We start from the raw sequence: 19,751 nt of genomic DNA, 5'->3' as shown, positions 1-19,751 counted from the left end.
GATAGTATAAGGGCATTTCCTTTATACAACGTAACCATTATACTGTATATATGCGTACGTTAATGCGGGGTATGCCTGTATGCTTATTTACTGCAGGGCTTTGATTTCCAATCTTTATCTCAAAAGCTTTTGACAATAGCCGGTATTCAATAACTGATCGTCTCCCGCTGATTTTCTACCTAATAAATACGGGGCCCCCTCATATTTAAACGCAATCCAAGCAATATCCTACATGTGTGGTTTAAAAAAAAAAAAATACATCCGTTCTGCAGTATTAGACAATACTTACTACCTTTTTTATTTTTAAATTCAGCTCTTAATGCCATGTTTTATTAGTTTTAATATACTGAGCACCCTTTGATTTCTATAGCAGGCTTTAGCCCCCAGCAGTGCAAGATCTTTGCAACACCTTCCTGTTTGTTATCATTTAGTTGCCGATATTCCCAGCAGTTTGAGCTGCAAACTGTAGCAGTAGATAATGTTACCTTAGTAATATAAGAATACATTGTAGCTGCTGAGTGACACTGACTGAAGGATTGATTTGAAACTGAAAGGCGGCCATTTAGTGAACCCCCGGGAAGCAGGATCTTTGCTGACTCGTCACGGGAGAACCAATCGATCGGCAGCTTAGGTAATTAGCTTTCAATAAAAGGTAATCAAAGGCTAAATATATCAAAACAAAAATATATATATATTTTAAATGTAAGCTGCTTGGACTGGCTCTTTAACATCTCGCGTCTGTAAGTAGCATCGAACTGGTCACACAATATGAAACCATTAGAAACCCCCAATTAACCACCAGCTCTATTTTAAGCCAGTCCCCGCTCCCCGACGCCTGTCCCTCTTCACTAGTTCAGAAGGTTTTTTTTTTTTTTTTCCTCTCTCGCTGCTTTCAAAAGTGGCCCTGACTGCGAGCTTGGATTGGACTTTATTTTTGGAACAGCTGGGACCTGATAGCCTTGTTAGGTCTGTTTTAACATTCACTCTGCTCCTTGCTCTCACACGCTGGGACAGGGCGCTGCTCCGCCAGCACACTTTCCACCCCCCACCCCCACCCCGAGAGAGGGTTAATATCCAGAAGAAGCCGGCGTGATATCATGAGAAAGAAAAAAGCCAAATAATGCATGGGGGGGCCGCAGAGAAAGTGAACCCCTTTCACCCGCTGGTTGCAGCTGAACCGAGGAAGAAATAGATTTTGCATCACCGCTCCGGGAGCCTCCGTCCTGTTCTTAATGGGACATCACTTCACGGTCACAGAGGAACCTTCTATTTTTAACTTTTCACGTCTTTGCCGTCTTCTATTTAATAAGCAAATCCATTAGCTTTTCAGTTATTGCAGCAACTTTAATAACGTATTATTTTTCTCTGGAAACCTAAAACAAAAAAAAAAAACTTATTGTGATCAGTGAAAAACTTTGATATATATTATTTATTCATCGTAAACCGCTGAGAAATATATCTGAATAAGTGTTTTTTTGCAGGCGGTACCCATGGATGTGTAACTGCCCAGTCATTGTTTCCTGCCTCGCTGTTTGGGGAAGAGTCTTCCATCGCTGGTGGTGGAACCCAATGGGACAATGAGCGGTGGAAGGTTTGATTTTGATGATGGAGGAGCGTATTGTGGTGGATGGGAAGGTGGAAAAGCCCATGGCCACGGCATATGTACTGGCCCAAAGGGCCAAGGGGAGTACTCGGGCTCTTGGAACTATGGGTTTGAGGTTGTAGGGATCTATACCTGGCCAAGCGGCAATACCTTCGAAGGATATTGGGCTCAAGGCAAAAGGCACGGCTTGGGTATTGAAACCAAAGGGCGGTGGGTGTACAAAGGGGAATGGACTCATGGATTTAAGGGACGATATGGCATCAGGCAAAGTATCAGCAGCGGAGCGAAATACGAAGGGACTTGGAATAACGGGCTTCAAGATGGATATGGCACTGAAACCTATGCAGATGGTGGTAAGGAAGAGTGTGTGTGTATGTGTGATATGTTTGTGTTATGTGTGTCTTATATATGTGATGTGTTATGTGTGTGTGTGATATGTTTGTTATGTGTGTCTTATATGTGTGGTGTGTTATGTGTGTGTGTGTGTGTGTGTGTGTTATGTTTGTTATGTGTGTCCTAACTGTGATGTGTTATGTGTGTGATATATATATATATATATATATATATATATGTGTGTGTGTGTGTGTGTGAACATACACATGTATTGATATATCTATGTAAGTAAATATAATATTTGAGATAATATACGCACTGTCCATGTATACATTGCTTTACAGAACAGATGCTAAAATACAGGACTTTTAATTATACCCTAAACCCACCAGCCATAGAAGTACACACCTGGAGAAAGGAATCCCTGCATACCGAACGTACAGATCTGCAGCTGGTGAAGGCATCATATATACACTGTAAAGTGAAGGCGTCATATATACACTGTAAAGTGAAGGCATCATATATACACTGTAAAGTGAAGGCGTCATATATATATACTGTAAAGTGAAGGTATTATTGTGTCGCTTCAGAGCGCCGCCCATAAGGATTTAGAGAGAACTGCTGGTGTTCCAAAAATGTTTACAATCATTATGTATGTGTTATTTTATCTCTAAAGCACTAGCAGTGCGCACAGCACTTTACACAGTTACAATACAGGGGCATTACAGTATAAACAGTGGGGAGAAAGCAGCAGGTATATGATAACACAGTGCAAAGGAAGGCCTTGTAATGCACTGTAAGGCCACTCATCGCTGACCCCTGTCACAGCGAGGGGGCCGGGGGCCACGTTTATTTCCGTTCTGGGACCCTCATTGAAACCACGTTCACAATACTACTTACTGCAAGTAGGAACAATACTACTTACTGCAAGTAGGAACAATACTACTTACTGCAAGTAGGAACAATACTACTTACTGCAAGTAGGAACAATACTACTTACTGCAAGTAGGAACAATACTACTTACTGCAAGTAGGAACAATACTACTTACTGCAAGTAGGAACCATAGCACTTACTGCAAGTAGGAACAATACCACTTACTGCAAGTAGGAACAATACCACTTACTGCAAGTAGGAACAATACCACAATACCACTTACTGCAAGTAGGAATAATACCACTTACTGCAAGTAGGAATAATACCACAATACCACTTACTGCAAGTAGGAACAATACCACTTACTGCAAGTATAGGGTGACCAGGTGTCCCGGTTTAGCCGGGACAGTCCCGTTTTTTTAGTCTCTGTCCCGGTTTTTTAGTCTGTCCCGGTTTTTTAGGCCCGGGCCATAGAGGTGGGGGAGCAGAGGCGCGCTAACGCTGAGGCTCGCCTGCTTCAGTCAGCGCGATTGCACGGACTTGCAGGCGAGCCAGCGTGCGCGAAGGGAGCCGGGGGGAGGTGGTTGGAGGCGGGGCAGTGACGTCGCTGGGCCAATCGCCCTCGACGCACTGACGTCAATGTCACGGCGCCGTGACGTTGACGCTGCTGTGCTGTGATTGGAGGTTTTCAGCCGACAGCGCGCTGAAAAACAGCTTGGCGCTCGGCTGAAACCTCCAACTCGTCAGCACGCCTGCGGACGCTCGCGTGAGCCCCCTCTCAAGGCATCCTCATTGAGGATGCAGGGGTTCAGCGCGGAGCGTCCGCACGCCTCAGCGCGGCCTGTCCGTCTATGGACTCGGCCTTAGTCTCTGCCCTGCATGCTGTAAAATGTTCTGCTTTTTTGTGGCTGTTCCGCTTTTGACCATCAGAGCAGGGGGGGGGCAGCAGAGAGCAGACAATGCAGGGAGGAGAGCAGGGGCTGGGACTAAGCTGCGGAGCCCAGCAGTGAGAACCGGAAGTGTCAGTGAGAACTTCCGGTGTCTGCTGCCAGGGCTCAAGATGGCTTCCCCCACCCATGCAGGTATGGTCCAGAATGGGGGACACAGACACACACTCACACAATGGGGGAAGGGGGGGGGGGGGAGAGGTACAAGCACAGCATGAGGAGGAGAGGCACAGCATGGGGAGAGACACAGAGAGAGGCACAGGCACAGCATGGAGAGACAGAGAGAGGCACAGGATGGGGAGAGACAGTGTGGGGAGAGAGGCACAGCATGGGGAGAGGGGCACAGAGTGGGGGGGGGGGGAGAGAGTGACACAAAGAATGGGGGGAGAGAGACAGAATGGGGGGAGAGACAGAATGGGGGGGGGGAGAGAGACAGAGAATGGAGGGAAGAGAGACAGAGAATGGAGATGAAAGAGACAGAGAATGGAGGGGAAAGAGACAGAAAATGGAGGAGAGACAGAGAAAGGTGAGGGGGGAGAGAGAGAGACAGAATGGAGGGGAGAGAGAGACAGAATGGGGAGAGAGAGACAAAGAATGGGGGAGAGAGAGACAGAATGGGGTGGGGGAGAGAGAGACAGACAGAGAATGGAGGGGAGAGAGATACAGAATGGGGGGGGGGAGAGCATGGAGGGTAGAGAGAGAGAATGGGGGAGGAGGGAGAGAATCGGGGGGGGGGGAGAGAGGGAGAATGGGGGGACATAGAGCTGAGAATGGGGGGGAGAGGGGGTGAATAGAGAGAATGGGGGGGAGAGAGAGAATGGGGGGAAGAGAGAGAGAGAGAGAATGGGGGGGAGAGAGAGAATGGGGGGGGGGAGAGAGAATGGGAGAGAGAGGGAATGGGGGGAAGGGAGGGGGGACAGAATGGGGGGAGAGAGAATGGGAAGAGAGCATGGGGGGGAGGAGAAAGAGAGAATGGGGGAGGAGAGAGAGGGAATGGGGGAGTAGAGAGAGAGAGAATGGGGGAAGAGGGAGAATGGACGGGAGAGAGAGAATGGAGGAGGAGAGAGAGAGAATGGGGGAGGAGAAAATGGGGGGGGAGGTGAGAGAGAGAATGGGGGGTTTCACAGAATTGGGGAAGACAGAGAATGAGGGAGAGAGACAGAATGGAGGGGAGAGAGAAAGAGACAGAATGGGGGAGGGGAGAGAGAGAGACAGAGAATGGGGGGGAGAGAGACGGAATGGGGGAGAGAGACAGAGAATGGGGGGAGAGAGAGACAGACAGAGAATGGGGGGGGGGGGAGAGAGACAGAGAATGGGGGGAGAGAGACAGAAAATCGAGGAGAGACACAGAGAATGGGGGAGAGGAGGGAGAGGCAGAGAATGGGGGAGAGAGAATTGGGGGGAGAGAGAGAGAGAGAGAATGGGGGGGAGAGAAAGAATGGGGGGAGACACAGAGAATGGGGGGATTGAGACAGAGAATGGGGGGATTGAGACAGAATGGAGGGGAGAGAGAGACAGACAGAGAATGGGAGGGGAGAGAAACAGAAAATGGAGTAGAGACACAGAGAATGGGGGAGGGGAGGGGAGAGAGAAAGAATGGGGGAGAGAGAGAGACAAAGAATGGGGAGAGAGGGAGAGACAGAGAATGGGGGGAGGGAGAGAGACAGAGAATGGAGGGGAGAGAAAGACAGAGAATGGGGGGAAAGGCACAGAGAATGGGGGAGAGAGAGACACACAGAGAATGGGGGGGGGGAGAGAGAAAGACAGAGAATGGGGGAGAGAGAGACAGAAAATGGAGGAGAGACACAGAATGGAGGGGAGGGGGGATGAGAGAGGGAGAGAATGGGGGAGAGAGGGAGAGAATTGGGAGAGAGAGCGAGAGAATGTGGGGGGAGGAGCGAGAGGGGGGAGGAGAGAGAGGGGGGAGGAGCGAGAATGGGGGAGAGAGAGAGAATGAGAGAGAGAATGAGAATGAGGGGAGGGAGAGAGAGAGAGAGAGAGAGAGAATGGGGGTAGAGAGAGAATGGGGGGGAGGGGGGAGAGAGAGAATGAGGGGAAAGAGAGAGAATGGGGGAGAGAGAGAGACAGGTAAGGGTGGAATGAGAATGTAGGGGTGGGGAGAACGAGAATAGAGGGATATGGGGGGAGGGAGAGAGAAAGGGGTGTGTGTGTGAGAGAAGGGGGGACAGAGCGGGGTAGAGAGACCAAGGAGAAGGGGCGCAGTTGGTGATATCATTTGTTTTATAAAAAATTTTTTTAATGTGTCCCGGTTTTTACTTTTTTAAATCTGGTCACCCTATGCAAGTAGGAACAATACCACTTACTGCAAGTAGGAATAATACCACAATACCACTTACTGCAAGTAGGAACAATACCACAATACCACTTACTGCAAGTAGGAATAATACCACAATACCACTTACTGCAAGTAGGAACAATACTTCTTATTGCAAGTAGGAATAATACCACAATACCACTTACTGCAAGTAGGAGTAATACCACAATACCACTTACTGCAAGTAGGAATAATACCACAATACCACTTACTGCAAGTAGGAACAATACCACTTACTGCAAGTAGGAATAATACCACAATACCACTTACTGCAAGTAGGAATAATACCACAATACCACTTGCTGCAAGTAGGAATAATACCACAATACCACTTGCTGCAAGTAGGAATAATACCACAATACCAAGTAGGAATAATATCCAGTAAAAAATGAGAGGTAATACTGGACGTGTATGTGTATACCGGTATTACCTCTCTGGACGTGTATTTGTATACCGGTATTACCTCTCTGGGCGTGTACGTGTATACCGGTATTACCTCTCTGGGTGTGTATGTGTATACCGGTATTACCTCTCTGGGCGTGCATGTGTATACCAGTATTACCTCTCTGGGCGTGCATGTGTATACCGGTATTACCTCTCTGGGCGTGTATGTGTATACCGGTATTACCTCTCTGGGCGTGTATGTGTATACCGGTATTACCTCTCTGGGTGTGCATGTGTACACCGGTATTACTTCTCTGGGCGTGTATGTGTATACCGGTATTACCTCTCTGGGCGTGTATGTGTATACCGGTATTACCTCTCTGGGCGTGTATGTGTATACCGGTATTACCTCTCTGGGCGTGTATGTGTATACCGGTATTACCTCTCTGGGCGTGTATGTGTATACCGGTATTACCTCTCTGGGCGTGTATGTGTATACCGGTATTACCTCTCTGGGCGTGTATGTGTATACCGGTATTACCTCTCTGGGCGTGTATGTGTATACCGGTATTACCTCTCTGGGCGTGTATGTGTATACCGGTATTACCTCTCTGGGCGTGTATGTGTATACCGGTATTACCTCTCTGGGCGTGTATATGTATACCGGTATTACCTCTCTGGGCGTGTATGTGTATACCGGTATTACCTCTCTGGGCGTGTATGTGTATACCGGTATTACCTCTCTGGGCGTGTATGTGTATACCGGTATTACCTCTCTGGGCGTGTATGTGTATACCGGTATTACCTCTCTGGGCGTGTATGTGTATACCGGTATTACCTCTCTGGGCGTGGATGTGTATACCAGTATTACCGCATTGGACATGTATGTATATACCGGTATTACCTCTCTGGGCGTGCATGTGTATACCGGTATAACGGCCTAGCGGGCCTACTGCGTGGTTTGCCTACCCCACCATACAAACTTAGACGACACAGTTTTTTGTGGAAGTAAAAATGGTCACAGCTTTATTGTTTAACAATACTATCAAATAACTGTCAGGCCATAAATGACGACACGCGTCAACCGGGAGACACAGTCTCCGCCGCGAGGGGCACTCTCGCCCCTTACCACGACCCTGTCATCCGTACACACTAGGTCCCCCCTTTCATGGCTGCGTGGGCCTACCCGCATAGGATAGAGCCCAGCTACCTAAGATTGGTGCCGGGGGTACAGCGACCGACCGCCTGCGTCGGCGCCTCCAGCCCGCACGATCTCCGGGGGACCGTTACCTGGCGGCCCATCCGCATCGGGTGGAGCCCCATTTCGGGTATTTACGGTGTCCCTATGATGACTGGCCTGACAGTTCCGCCCGCCAAAGCTGTAACAATGGATCTGTTAACAGATTCATGAGAAATGGTTAGACATAACAGCATTCTTCGTGGGATGGGTGGGTGGGAAAAAACATGATTAGTGCCTTCTCCCTCGCGCTGCGGGTTTAAATAGCCCGCCCTCCTGCTCCCCCCTCCCCTTGCTGCGCGCGCAACTCCACGCCGCCTCGTGGTGCGGGGGAGGGGAGGAGAAAGCTAATCCCTGCAAACCCGGATGCCCGGCGGCCATCATGAGGGCTCCGGGGCCATTTTGGATCCTCTGCCCTTTTTTACCTCTCTGGGTGTGTATGTGTATACCGGTATTACCTCTCTGGGCGTGTATGTGTATACCGGTATTACCTCTCTGGGCGTGTATGTGTATACCGGTATTACCTCTCTGGGTGTGTATGTGTATATACCGGTATTACCTCTCTGGGCGTGTATGTGTATACCGGTATTACCTCTCTGGGCGTGTATGTGTATACCGGTGTTACCTCTCTGGGCGTGTATGTGTATACCGGTATTACCTCTCTGGGTGTGTGTGTGTGTATACCGGTATTACCTCTCTGGGTGTGTGTGTGTGTATACCGGTATTACCTCTCTGGGCTTGTATGTGTATACAGGTATTACCTCTCTGGGTGTGTGTGTGTATACCGGTATTACCTCTCTGGGCGTGTATGTGTATACCGATATTACCTCTCTGGCCGTGTATGTGTATACCGGTATTACCTCTCTGGGCGTGTATGTGTATACCGGTATTATCTCTCTGGGCGTTTATGTGTATACCGGTATTACCTCTCTGGGCGTGTATGTGTATACCGGTATTACCTCTCTGGGTGTGTATGTGTATACCGGTATTACCTCTCTGGGCGTGTATGTGTATACCAGTATTACCTCTCTGGGCGTGTATGTGTATACCGGTATTACCTCTCTGGGTGTGTATGTGTATACCGGTATTACCTCTCTGGGCGTGTATGTGTATACCGGTATTACCACTCTGGGCGTGTATGTGTATACCGGTATTACCTCTCTGAACGTGTATGTGTATACCGGTATTACCTCTCTGGGCGTGTATGTGTATACCGGTATTACTTCTCTGGGCGTGTATGTGTATACTGGTATTACCTCTCTGGGTGTGTATGTGTATACCGGTATTACCTCTCTGGGCGTGTATGTGTATACCGGTATTACCTCTGTGGCGTGTATGTGTGTACTGGTATTACCTCTCTGGGCGTGTATGTGTGTACCGGTATTACCTCTCTGGGCGTGTATGTGTATACCGGTATTACCTCTCTGGGTGTGTATGTGTATACCGGTATTACCTCTCTGGGCGTTTATGTGTATACCGGTATTACCTCTCTGGGCGTGTATGTGTATACCGGTATTACCTCTCTGGGTGTGTATGTGTATACCGGTATTACCTCTCTGGGTGTGTATGTGTATACCGGTATTACCTCTCTGGGTGTGTATGTGTATACCGGTATTACCTCTCTGGGTGTGTATGTGTATACCGGTATTACCTCTCTGGGCGTGTATGTGTATACCGGTATTACCTCTCTGGGTGTGTATGTGTATACCGGTATTACCTCTCAGGGCGTGTATGTGTATACCGGTATTACCTCTCTGGGCGTGTATGTGTATACCGGTATTACCTCTCTGGGTGTGTGTGTGTATACCGGTATTACCTCTCTGGGTGTGTGTGTGTATACCGGTATTACCTCTCTGGGCTTGTGTGTGTATACCGGTATTACCTCTCTGGGTGTGTATGTGTATACCGGTATTACCTCTCTGGACGTGTATGTGTATACCGGTATTACCTCTCTGGGCGTGTATGTGTATACCGGTATTACCTCTCTGGGCGTGTATGTGTATACCGGTATTACCTCTCTGGGCGTGTATGTGTATACCGGTATTACCTCTCTGGGCGTGTATGTGTATACCGGTATTACCTCTCTGGGTGTGTATGTGTATACCGGTATTACCTCTATGGGTGTGTGTGTGTATACCGGTATTACCTCTCTGGTCTTGTGTGTGTATACCGGTATTACCTCTCTGGGTGTGTATGTGTATACCGGTATTACCTCTCTGGACGTGTATGTGTATACCGGTATTACCTCTCTGGGCGTGTATGTGTATACCGGTATTACCTCTCTGGGCGTGTATGTGTATACCGGTATTACCTCTCTGGGCGTGTATGTGTATACCGGTATTACCTCTCTGGGTGTGTATGTGTATATACCGGTATTACCTCTCTGGGCGTGTATGTGTATACCGGTATTACCTCTCTGGGCGTGTATGTGTATACCGGTGTTACCTCTCTGGGCGTGTATGTGTATACCGGTATTACCTCTCTGGGTGTGTGTGTGTGTATACCGGTATTACCTCTCTGGGTGTGTGTGTGTGTATACCGGTATTACCTCTCTGGGCTTGTATGTGTATACAGGTATTACCTCTCTGGGTGTGTGTGTGTATACCGGTATTACCTCTCTGGGCGTGTATGTGTATACCGATATTACCTCTCTGGCCGTGTATGTGTATACCGGTATTACCTCTCTGGGCGTGTATGTGTATACCGGTATTATCTCTCTGGGCTTTTATGTGTATACCGGTATTACCTCTCTGGGCGTGTATGTGTATACCGGTATTACCTCTCTGGGTGTGTATGTGTATACCGGTATTACCTCTCTGGGCGTGTATGTGTATACCAGTATTACCTCTCTGGGCGTGTATGTGTATACCGGTATTACCTCTCTGGGTGTGTATGTGTATACCGGTATTACCTCTCTGGGCGTGTATGTGTATACCGGTATTACCACTCTGGGCGTGTATGTGTATACCGGTATTACCTCTCTGAACGTGTATGTGTATACCGGTATTACCTCTCTGGGCGTGTATGTGTATACCGGTATTACTTCTCTGGGCGTGTATGTGTATACTGGTATTACCTCTCTGGGTGTGTATGTGTATACCGGTATTACCTCTCTGGGCGTGTATGTGTATACCGGTATTACCTCTGTGGCGTGTATGTGTGTACTGGTATTACCTCTCTGGGCGTGTATGTGTGTACCGGTATTACCTCTCTGGGCGTGTATGTGTATACCGGTATTACCTCTCTGGGTGTGTATGTGTATACCGGTATTACCTCTCTGGGCGTTTATGTGTATACCGGTATTACCTCTCTGGGCGTGTATGTGTATACCGGTATTACCTCTCTGGGTGTGTATGTGTATACCGGTATTACCTCTCTGGGTGTGTATGTGTATACCGGTATTACCTCTCTGGGTGTGTATGTGTATACCGGTATTACCTCTCTGGGTGTGTATGTGTATACCGGTATTACCTCTCTGGGTGTGTATGTGTATACCGGTATTACCTCTCTGGGCGTGTATGTGTATACCGGTATTACCTCTCTGGGTGTGTATGTGTATACCGGTATTACCTCTCAGGGCGTGTATGTGTATACCGGTATTACCTCTCTGGGCGTGTATGTGTATACCGGTATTACCTCTCTGGGTGTGTGTGTGTATACCGGTATTACCTCTCTGGGTGTGTGTGTGTATACCGGTATTACCTCTCTGGGCTTGTGTGTTTTTTTACCGGTATTACCTCTCTGGGTGTGTATGTGTATACCGGTATTACCTCTCTGGACGTGTATGTGTATACCGGTATTACCTCTCTGGGCGTGTATGTGTATACCGGTATTACCTCTCTGGGCGTGTATGTGTATACCGGTATTACCTCTCTGGGCGTGTATGTGTATACCGGTATTACCTCTCTGGGCGTGTATGTGTATACCGGTATTACCTCTCTGGGTGTGTATGTGTATACCGGTATTACCTCTATGGGTGTGTGTGTGTATACCGGTATTACCTCTCTGGTCTTGTGTGTGTATACCGGTATTACCTCTCTGGGTGTGTATGTGTATACCGGTATTACCTCTCTGGACGTGTATGTGTATACCGGTATTACCTCTCTGGGCGTGTATGTGTATACCGGTATTACCTCTCTGGGCGTGTATGTGTATACCGGTATTACCTCTCTGGGCGTGTATGTGTATACCGGTATTACCTCTCTGGGCGTGTATGTGTATACCGGTATTACCTCTCTGGGCGTGTATGTGTATACCGGTATTACTTCTCTGGGCGTGTATGTGTATACCGGTATTACCTCTCTGGGCGTGTATGTGTATACAGGTATTACCTCTCTGGGCGTGTATGTGTATACCGGTATTACCTCTCTGTATGTGTATGTGTATACCGGTATTACTTCTCTGGGCGTGTATGTGTATACCGGTATTACCTCTCTGGGCGTGTATGTGTATACCGGTATTACCTCTCTGGGCGTGTATGTATGTGTATACCGGTATTACCTCTCTGGGCGTGTATGTGTATACCGGTATTACCTCTCTGGGCGTGTATGTGTATACCGGTGTTACCTCTCTGGGCGTGTATGTGTATACCGGTGTTACCTCTCTGGGCGTGTATGTGTATACCGGTATTACCTCTCTGGGTGTGTATGTGTATACCGGTGTTACCTCTCTGGGCGTGTATGTGTATACCGGTATTACCTCTCTGGGCGTGAATGTGTATACCGGTATTACCTCTCTGGGCGTGTATGTGTATACCGGTATTACCTCTCTGGGTGTGTATGTGTATACCGGTGTTACCTCTCTTGGCGTGTATGTGTATACCGGTATTACCTCTCTGGGTGTGTATGTGTATACCGGTATTACCTCTCTGGGCGTGTATGTGTATACCGGTATAGTCTCTCTGGGCGTGTATGTGTATATACCGGTATTACCTCTCTGGGCGTGTATGTGTATACCGGTATTACCTCTCTGGGCGTGTACGTGTATACCGGTATTACCTCTCTGGGCGTGTATGTGTATACCGGTATTACCTCTCTGGGCGTGTATGTGTATACCGGTATTACCTCTCTGGGCGTGTATGTGTATACCGGTATTACCTCTCTGGGTGTGTATGTGTGTATACCGGTATTACCTCTCTGGGCGTGTATGTGTATACCGGTATTACCTCTCTGGGCGTGTATGTGTATACCGGTATTACCTCTCTGGGTGTGTATGTGTGTATACCGGTATTACCTCTCTGGGTGTGTATGTGTGTATACCGGTATTACCTCTCTGGGTGTGTATGTGTGTATACCGGTATTACCTCTCTGGGCGTGTATGTGTATACTGGTATTACCTCTCTGGACGTGTATGTGAATACCGGTATTACCTCTCTGGGTGTGTGTGTGTATACCGGTATTACCTCTCTGGGTGTGTGTGTATACCGGTATTACCTCTCTGGGTGTGTATGTGTGTATACCGGTATTACCTCTCTGGGCGTGTATGTGTATACCGGTATTACCTCTCTGGGCGTGTATGTGTATGCCGGTATTACCTCTCTGGGTGTGTGTGTATACCGGTATTACCTCTCTGGGTGTGTATGTGTATACCGGTATTACCTCTCAGGGCGTGTATGTGTATACCGGTATTACCTCTCTGGGCGTGTATGTGTATGCCGGTATTACCTCTCTGGGCGTGTATGTGTATACCGGTATTACCTCTCTGGGTGTGTGTGTATACCGGTATTACCTCTCTGGGTGTGTATGTGTATACCGGTATTACCTCTCTGGGCGTGTATGTGTATACCGGTATTACCTCTCTGGGCGTGTATGTGTATGCCGGTATTACCTCTCTGGGCGTGTATGTGTATACCGGTATTACCTCTCTGGGCGTGTATGTGTATACCGGTATTACCTCTCTGGGCGTGTATGTGTATACCGGTATTACCTCTCTGGGCGTGTATGTGTATACCGGTATTACCTCTCTGGGCGTGTATGTGTATACCGGTATTACCTCTCTGGGCGTGTATGTGTGTATACCGGTATTACCTCTCTGGGCGTGTATGTGTATACCGGTATTACCTCTCTGGGCGTGTATGTGTATACCGGTATTACCTCTCTGGGCGTGTATGTGTATACCGGTATTACCTCTCTGGGCGTGTATGTGTATACCGGTATTACCTCTCTGGGCGTGTATGTGTATACCGGTATTACCTCTCTGGGTGTGTATGTGTATACCGGTATTACCTCTCTGGGCGTGTATGTGTATACCGGTATTACCTCTCTGGGCGTGTATGTGTATACCGGTATTACCTCTCTGGGCGTGTATGTGTATACCGGTATTACCTCTCTGGGTGTGTATGTGTATACCGGTATTACCTCTCTGGGCGTGTACGTGTATACCGGTATTACCTCTCTGGGTGTGTGTGTATACCGGTATTACCTCTCTGGGTGTGTATGTGTATACCGGTATTACCTCTCTGGGCGTGTATGTGTATACCGGTATTACCTCTCTGGGCGTGTATGTGTATGCCGGTATTACCTCTCTGGGCGTGTATGTGTATACCGGTATTACCTCTCTGGGCGTGTATGTGTATACCGGTATTACCTCTCTGGGCGTGTATGTGTATACCGGTATTACCTCTCTGGGCGTGTATGTGTATACCGGTATTACCTCTCTGGGCGTGTATGTGTATACCGGTATTACCTCTCTGGGCGTGTATGTGTGTATACCGGTATTACCTCTCTGGGCGTGTATGTGTATACCGGTATTACCTCTCTGGGCGTGTATGTGTATACCGGTATTACCTCTCTGGGCGTGTATGTGTATACCGGTATTACCTCTCTGGGCGTGTATGTGTATACCGGTATTACCTCTCTGGGTGTGTATGTGTATACCGGTATTACCTCTCTGGGTGTGTATGTGTGTATACCGGTATTACCTCTCTGGGCGTGTATGTGTATACCGGTATTACCTCTCTGGGCGTGTACGTGTATACCGGTATTACCTCTCTGGGCGTGTATGTGTATACCGGTATTACCTCTCTGGGTGTGTACGTGTATACCGGTATTACCTCTCTGGGCGTGTACGTGTATACCGGTATTACCTCTCTGGGCGTGTATGTGTATACCGGTATTACCTCTCTGGGCGTGTACGTGTATACCGGTATTACCTCTCTGGGCGTGTACGTGTATACCGGTATTACCTCTCTGGGCGTGTACGTGTATACCGGTATTACCTCTCTGGGAGTGTATGTATATACAGGTATTACCTCTCTGGGCGTGTATGTGTATACCCGTGCGGAATTGCAGGAGACAGATTGATTTTAGTTTTCGCGCTGAGGGAAGCGGAGGGACGGTCACGTGACCGGCAAAGCCAATGGCACTCAGTGACGTTGGCACTGTGACGTGGTGCACTAGCCCCGCCTCCCACACCGCCTCTCAAGCGCGCTCGCTGACGCTCATGCCAGGACACAAAAAAGGAGAGCATGAGCTGTCAGCGCGGTATTTTTTGCCATGTTTGTGGCCTAATATTGCAACACTCAGGGCCAGGAGCTGCCTACATGCCCAGGCCCTGATTGGTGGGTAGAATTGCAACATAAAATTTGCCAGATAACAAGGACACAGGGAAAGGTCACAGACCAAGTTGCAACAATTCTACTGCAAACATATTAACCCCTGATTCCTGAGGTGCTGGAACCAAGCAAAGACATACATATACTGTATACATAACATATAATACAATACCAATGTATTACTGACAGGTAGGGGTAATGGCAGACTTAGAGTAACCGTTATTAACAGCAGCCATATTTCCCCCTACCGTCACAAATATATTTAAATTTGTAGTATTGTGTTAATTAAGTTAGTGATGGTCAAAGAATGATTATTGCATCTTGCACAATTCCCCAATTGTATCTATTTTTCCCCCCTGTAATTATCAAGTGAAGTTTAAAAAATGCTCCCCCAAAGGTGCATTCTCTTCATTTGTAACAAGAAACAACCTATGGGCCATAATTACTGAGCATCGTTCTGCCATGAGACACCTTACACCATGAGACACCTTCCACCTTACACCATGAGACACCTTCCACCTTACACCATGAGACACCTTACACCTTACACCATGAGACACCTTCCACCTTACACCATGAGACACCTTCCACCTTACATCATGAGACACCTTACACCATGAGACACCTTCCACCTTACAACATGAGGCACCTTAAAACCTTACATCATGAGACACCTTACACCTTACACCATCAGACACCTTACATCATGAGACACCTTCCACCTTACACCATGAGACACCTTCCACCTTACACCATGAGACATCTTCCACCTTACATCATGGGACACCTTCCACCTTACACCATGAGACACCTTACACCATGAGACACCTTACACCCAGGCTTTGCCACCTGCGACTGATCGCCAACCCGGAGATTTAAACCATCAGACACCTTACATCATGAGACACCTTCCACCTTACACCATGAGACACCTTCCACCTTACATCATGAGACACCTTCCACCTTACACCATGAGACACCTTTCACCTTACATCATGAGACACCTTACATCATGAGACACCTTACACCATGAGACACCTTCCACCTTACATCATGAGACACCTTATACCTTACACTATGAGACACCTTCCACCTTACACCATGAGACACCTTCCACCTTACACCATGAGACACCTTACACCTTACATCATGAGACACCTTATACCTTACACCATGAGACACCTTCCACCTTACATCATGAGGCACCTTCCACCTTACATCATGATTCACCTTACACCTTACATCATGAGACACCTTACACCTTACACCATGAGACACCTTACACGTTACATCATGAGACACATTCCACCTTACACCATGAGACACCTTTCACCTTACATCATGAGACACCTTCCACCTTACATCATGAGACACCTTCCACCTTACATCATGAGACACCTTCCACCATGAGACACCTTCCACCTTACATCATGAGACACCTTACACCATGAGACACCTTACACCTTACACCATGAGACACCTTACACCTTACACCATGAAACACCTTCCACCTTACATCATGAGACACATTACACCATGAGACACCTTACACCATGAGACACCTTACACCTTACATCATGATTCACCTTACACCTTACATCATGAGACACCTTCCACCTTACACCATGAGACACCTTACACCTTACATCATGAGACACCTTCCACCTTACACCATGAGACACCTTCCACCTTACACCATGAGACACCTTACACCTTACACCATGAGACACCTTACACCATGAGACACCTTCCACCTTACACCATGAGACACCTTCCACCTTACATCATGAGACACCTTCCACCTTACACCATGAGACACCTTACACCATGAGACACCTTCCACCTTACACCATGAGACACCTTCCACCTTACACCATGAGACATCTTCCACCTTACATCATGGGACACCTTCCACCTTACACCATGAGACACCTTACACCATGAGACACCTTACACCCAGGCTTTGCCACCTGCGACTGATCGCCAACCCGGAGATTTAAAACAATAAATAAAGCGCTTACCTCTGGCGTCCTCCCGGGCATCTCCCCCCTGCATCTCACGTCACGCGGCGGCAAGTTTGCCATGACAACATGGTGCCGCATGACGTTGTGGCATTCCCGCTGGCATAGCAACATGGCACCATTTGCTGCCGCGCAACCGTATTGCCAGCATTTGCAGAGGGAAGGTGCCGGGAGGAGATGCCGGGAGAAGTTTGTCGCCGCCGCCGCCACCACCCGGAGCATTCCTATGTGAACCCGGAGATACGTGGCCAAAACCCGTATTGGTGGCAAACCCTGCTTACACACCAATAAGACACCTTTCACCTTACATCATGAGACACCTTCCACCTTACATCATGAGACACCTTCCACCTTACACCATGAGACATCTTCCACCTTACATCATGAGACACCTTCCACCATGAGACACCTTCCACCTTACATCATGAGACACCTTACACCATGAGACACCTTACACCTTACACCATGAGACACCTTACACCTTACACCATGAAACACCTTCCACCTTACATCATGAGACACATTACACCATGAGACACCTTACACCATGAGACACCTTACACCTTACATCATGATTCACCTTACACCTTACATCATGAGACACCTTCCACCTTACACCATGAGACACCTTACACCTTACATCATGAGACACCTTCCACCTTACACCATGAGACACCTTCCACCTTACATCATGAGACACCTTCCACCTTACACCATGAGACACCTTACACCATGAGACACCTTCCACCTTACACCATGAGACACCTTCCACCTTACACCATGAGACATCTTCCACCTTACATCATGGGACACCTTCCACCTTACACCATGAGACACCTTACACCATGAGACACCTTACACCCAGGCTTTGCCACCTGCGACTGATCGCCAACCCGGAGATTTAAAACAATAAATAAAGCGCTTACCTCTGGCGTCCTCCCGGGCATCTCCCCCCTGCATCTCACGTCACGCGGCGGCAAGTTTGCCATGACAACATGGTGCCGCATGACGTTGTGGCATTCCCGCTGGCATAGCAACATGGCACCATTTGCTGCCGCGCAACCGTATTGCCAGCATTTGCAGAGGGAAGGTGCCGGGAGGAGATGCCGGGAGAAGTTTGTCGCCGCCGCCGCCACCACCCGGAGCATTCCTATGTGAACCCGGAGATACGTGGCCAAAACCCGTATTGGTGGCAAACCCTGCTTACACACCAATAAGACACCTTTCACCTTACATCATGAGACACCTTCCACCTTACATCATGAGACACCTTCCACCTTACACCATGAGACATCTTCCACCTTACATCATGAGACACCTTCCACCATGAGACACCTTCCACCTTACATCATGAGACACCTTACACCATGAGACACCTTACACCTTACACCATGAGACACCTTACACCTTACACCATGAAACACCTTCCACCTTACATCATGAGACACATTACACCATGAGACACCTTACACCATGAGACACCTTACACCTTACATCATGATTCACCTTACACCTTACATCATGAGACACCTTCCACCTTACACCATGAGACACCTTACACCTTACATCATGAGACACCTTCCACCTTACACCATGAGACACCTTCCACCTTACATCATGAGACACCTTCCACCTTACACCATGAGACACCTTACACCATGAGACACCTTCCACCTTACACCATGAGACACCTTCCACCTTACACCATGAGACATCTTCCACCTTACATCATGGGACACCTTCCACCTTACACCATGAGACACCTTACACCATGAGACACCTTACACCCAGGCTTTGCCACCTGCGACTGATCGCCAACCCGGAGATTTAAAACAATAAATAAAGCGCTTACCTCTGGCGTCCTCCCGGGCATCTCCCCCCTGCATCTCACGTCACGCGGCGGCAAGTTTGCCATGACAACATGGTGCCGCATGACGTTGTGGCATTCCGCTGGCATAGCAACATGGCACCATTTGCTGCCGCGCAACCGTATTGCCAGCATTTGCAGAGGGAAGGTGCCGGGAGGAGATGCCGGGAGAAGTTTGTCGCCGCCGCCGCCACCACCCGGAGCATTCCTATGTGAACCCGGAGATACGTGGCCAAAACCCGTATTTGGTGGCAAACCCTGCTTACACACCAATAACATGAATAGGCTTTTAGGCGACTTCAAGAGCGCGATGGCAAAACACTGCTCAGTAAATTGGGGGCTTATTCAATAAACCCCTTAATGTCTTCGGACAAACAAATGCAATCATACTTAGAAGGTCCTTTTGTTTGCCTTCCTCTGGACACAAATACTGTAAATACAAATATAGGATAAGTATCTGTCTCTGAATTTAGCATGGGTTGCACTGGATGGATATATGTATTTTTTCAACCTCATTTACAATGTAACTGTGCAACAATGTAACTATCTACTATATGTTTCTCAAAGTGTCCTATGTGTCGTTGCCTGTCTGTCTGT

The 19,751-nt window shown here is 48.2% G+C and overlaps 1 protein-coding gene across 2 annotated transcripts in view; it reads left to right on the top strand.

The window, feature by feature from the left end:
• The first annotated feature begins 1,012 nt into the window (after window positions 1–1,012).
• Window positions 1,013–19,751, top strand: part of JPH2 (junctophilin 2) — a 77,967-nt gene continuing 59,228 nt past the window's right edge. Inside the window, exon 1 of one of the 2 annotated variants that reach the window (XM_075571304.1) lies at window positions 1,013–1,956. In XM_075571304.1, coding sequence (XP_075427419.1) covers window positions 1,578–1,956 — 379 coding nt within the window. In that variant the 5' untranslated portion in view covers window positions 1,013–1,577. Of the gene's footprint in view, window positions 1,957–3,837; window positions 3,894–19,751 lie in introns of those variants that run through there. The other variant, XM_075571305.1, reaches the window with a different exon arrangement.

The sequence above is a fragment of the Ascaphus truei genome, chromosome 15, assembly GCF_040206685.1.
Source record: "Ascaphus truei isolate aAscTru1 chromosome 15, aAscTru1.hap1, whole genome shotgun sequence".
NCBI lineage: Eukaryota > Metazoa > Chordata > Amphibia > Anura > Ascaphidae > Ascaphus > Ascaphus truei.
The sequence above is the reverse complement of the archived record's forward strand: the minus strand, read 5'-3'. Positions and strand labels throughout refer to the sequence as shown.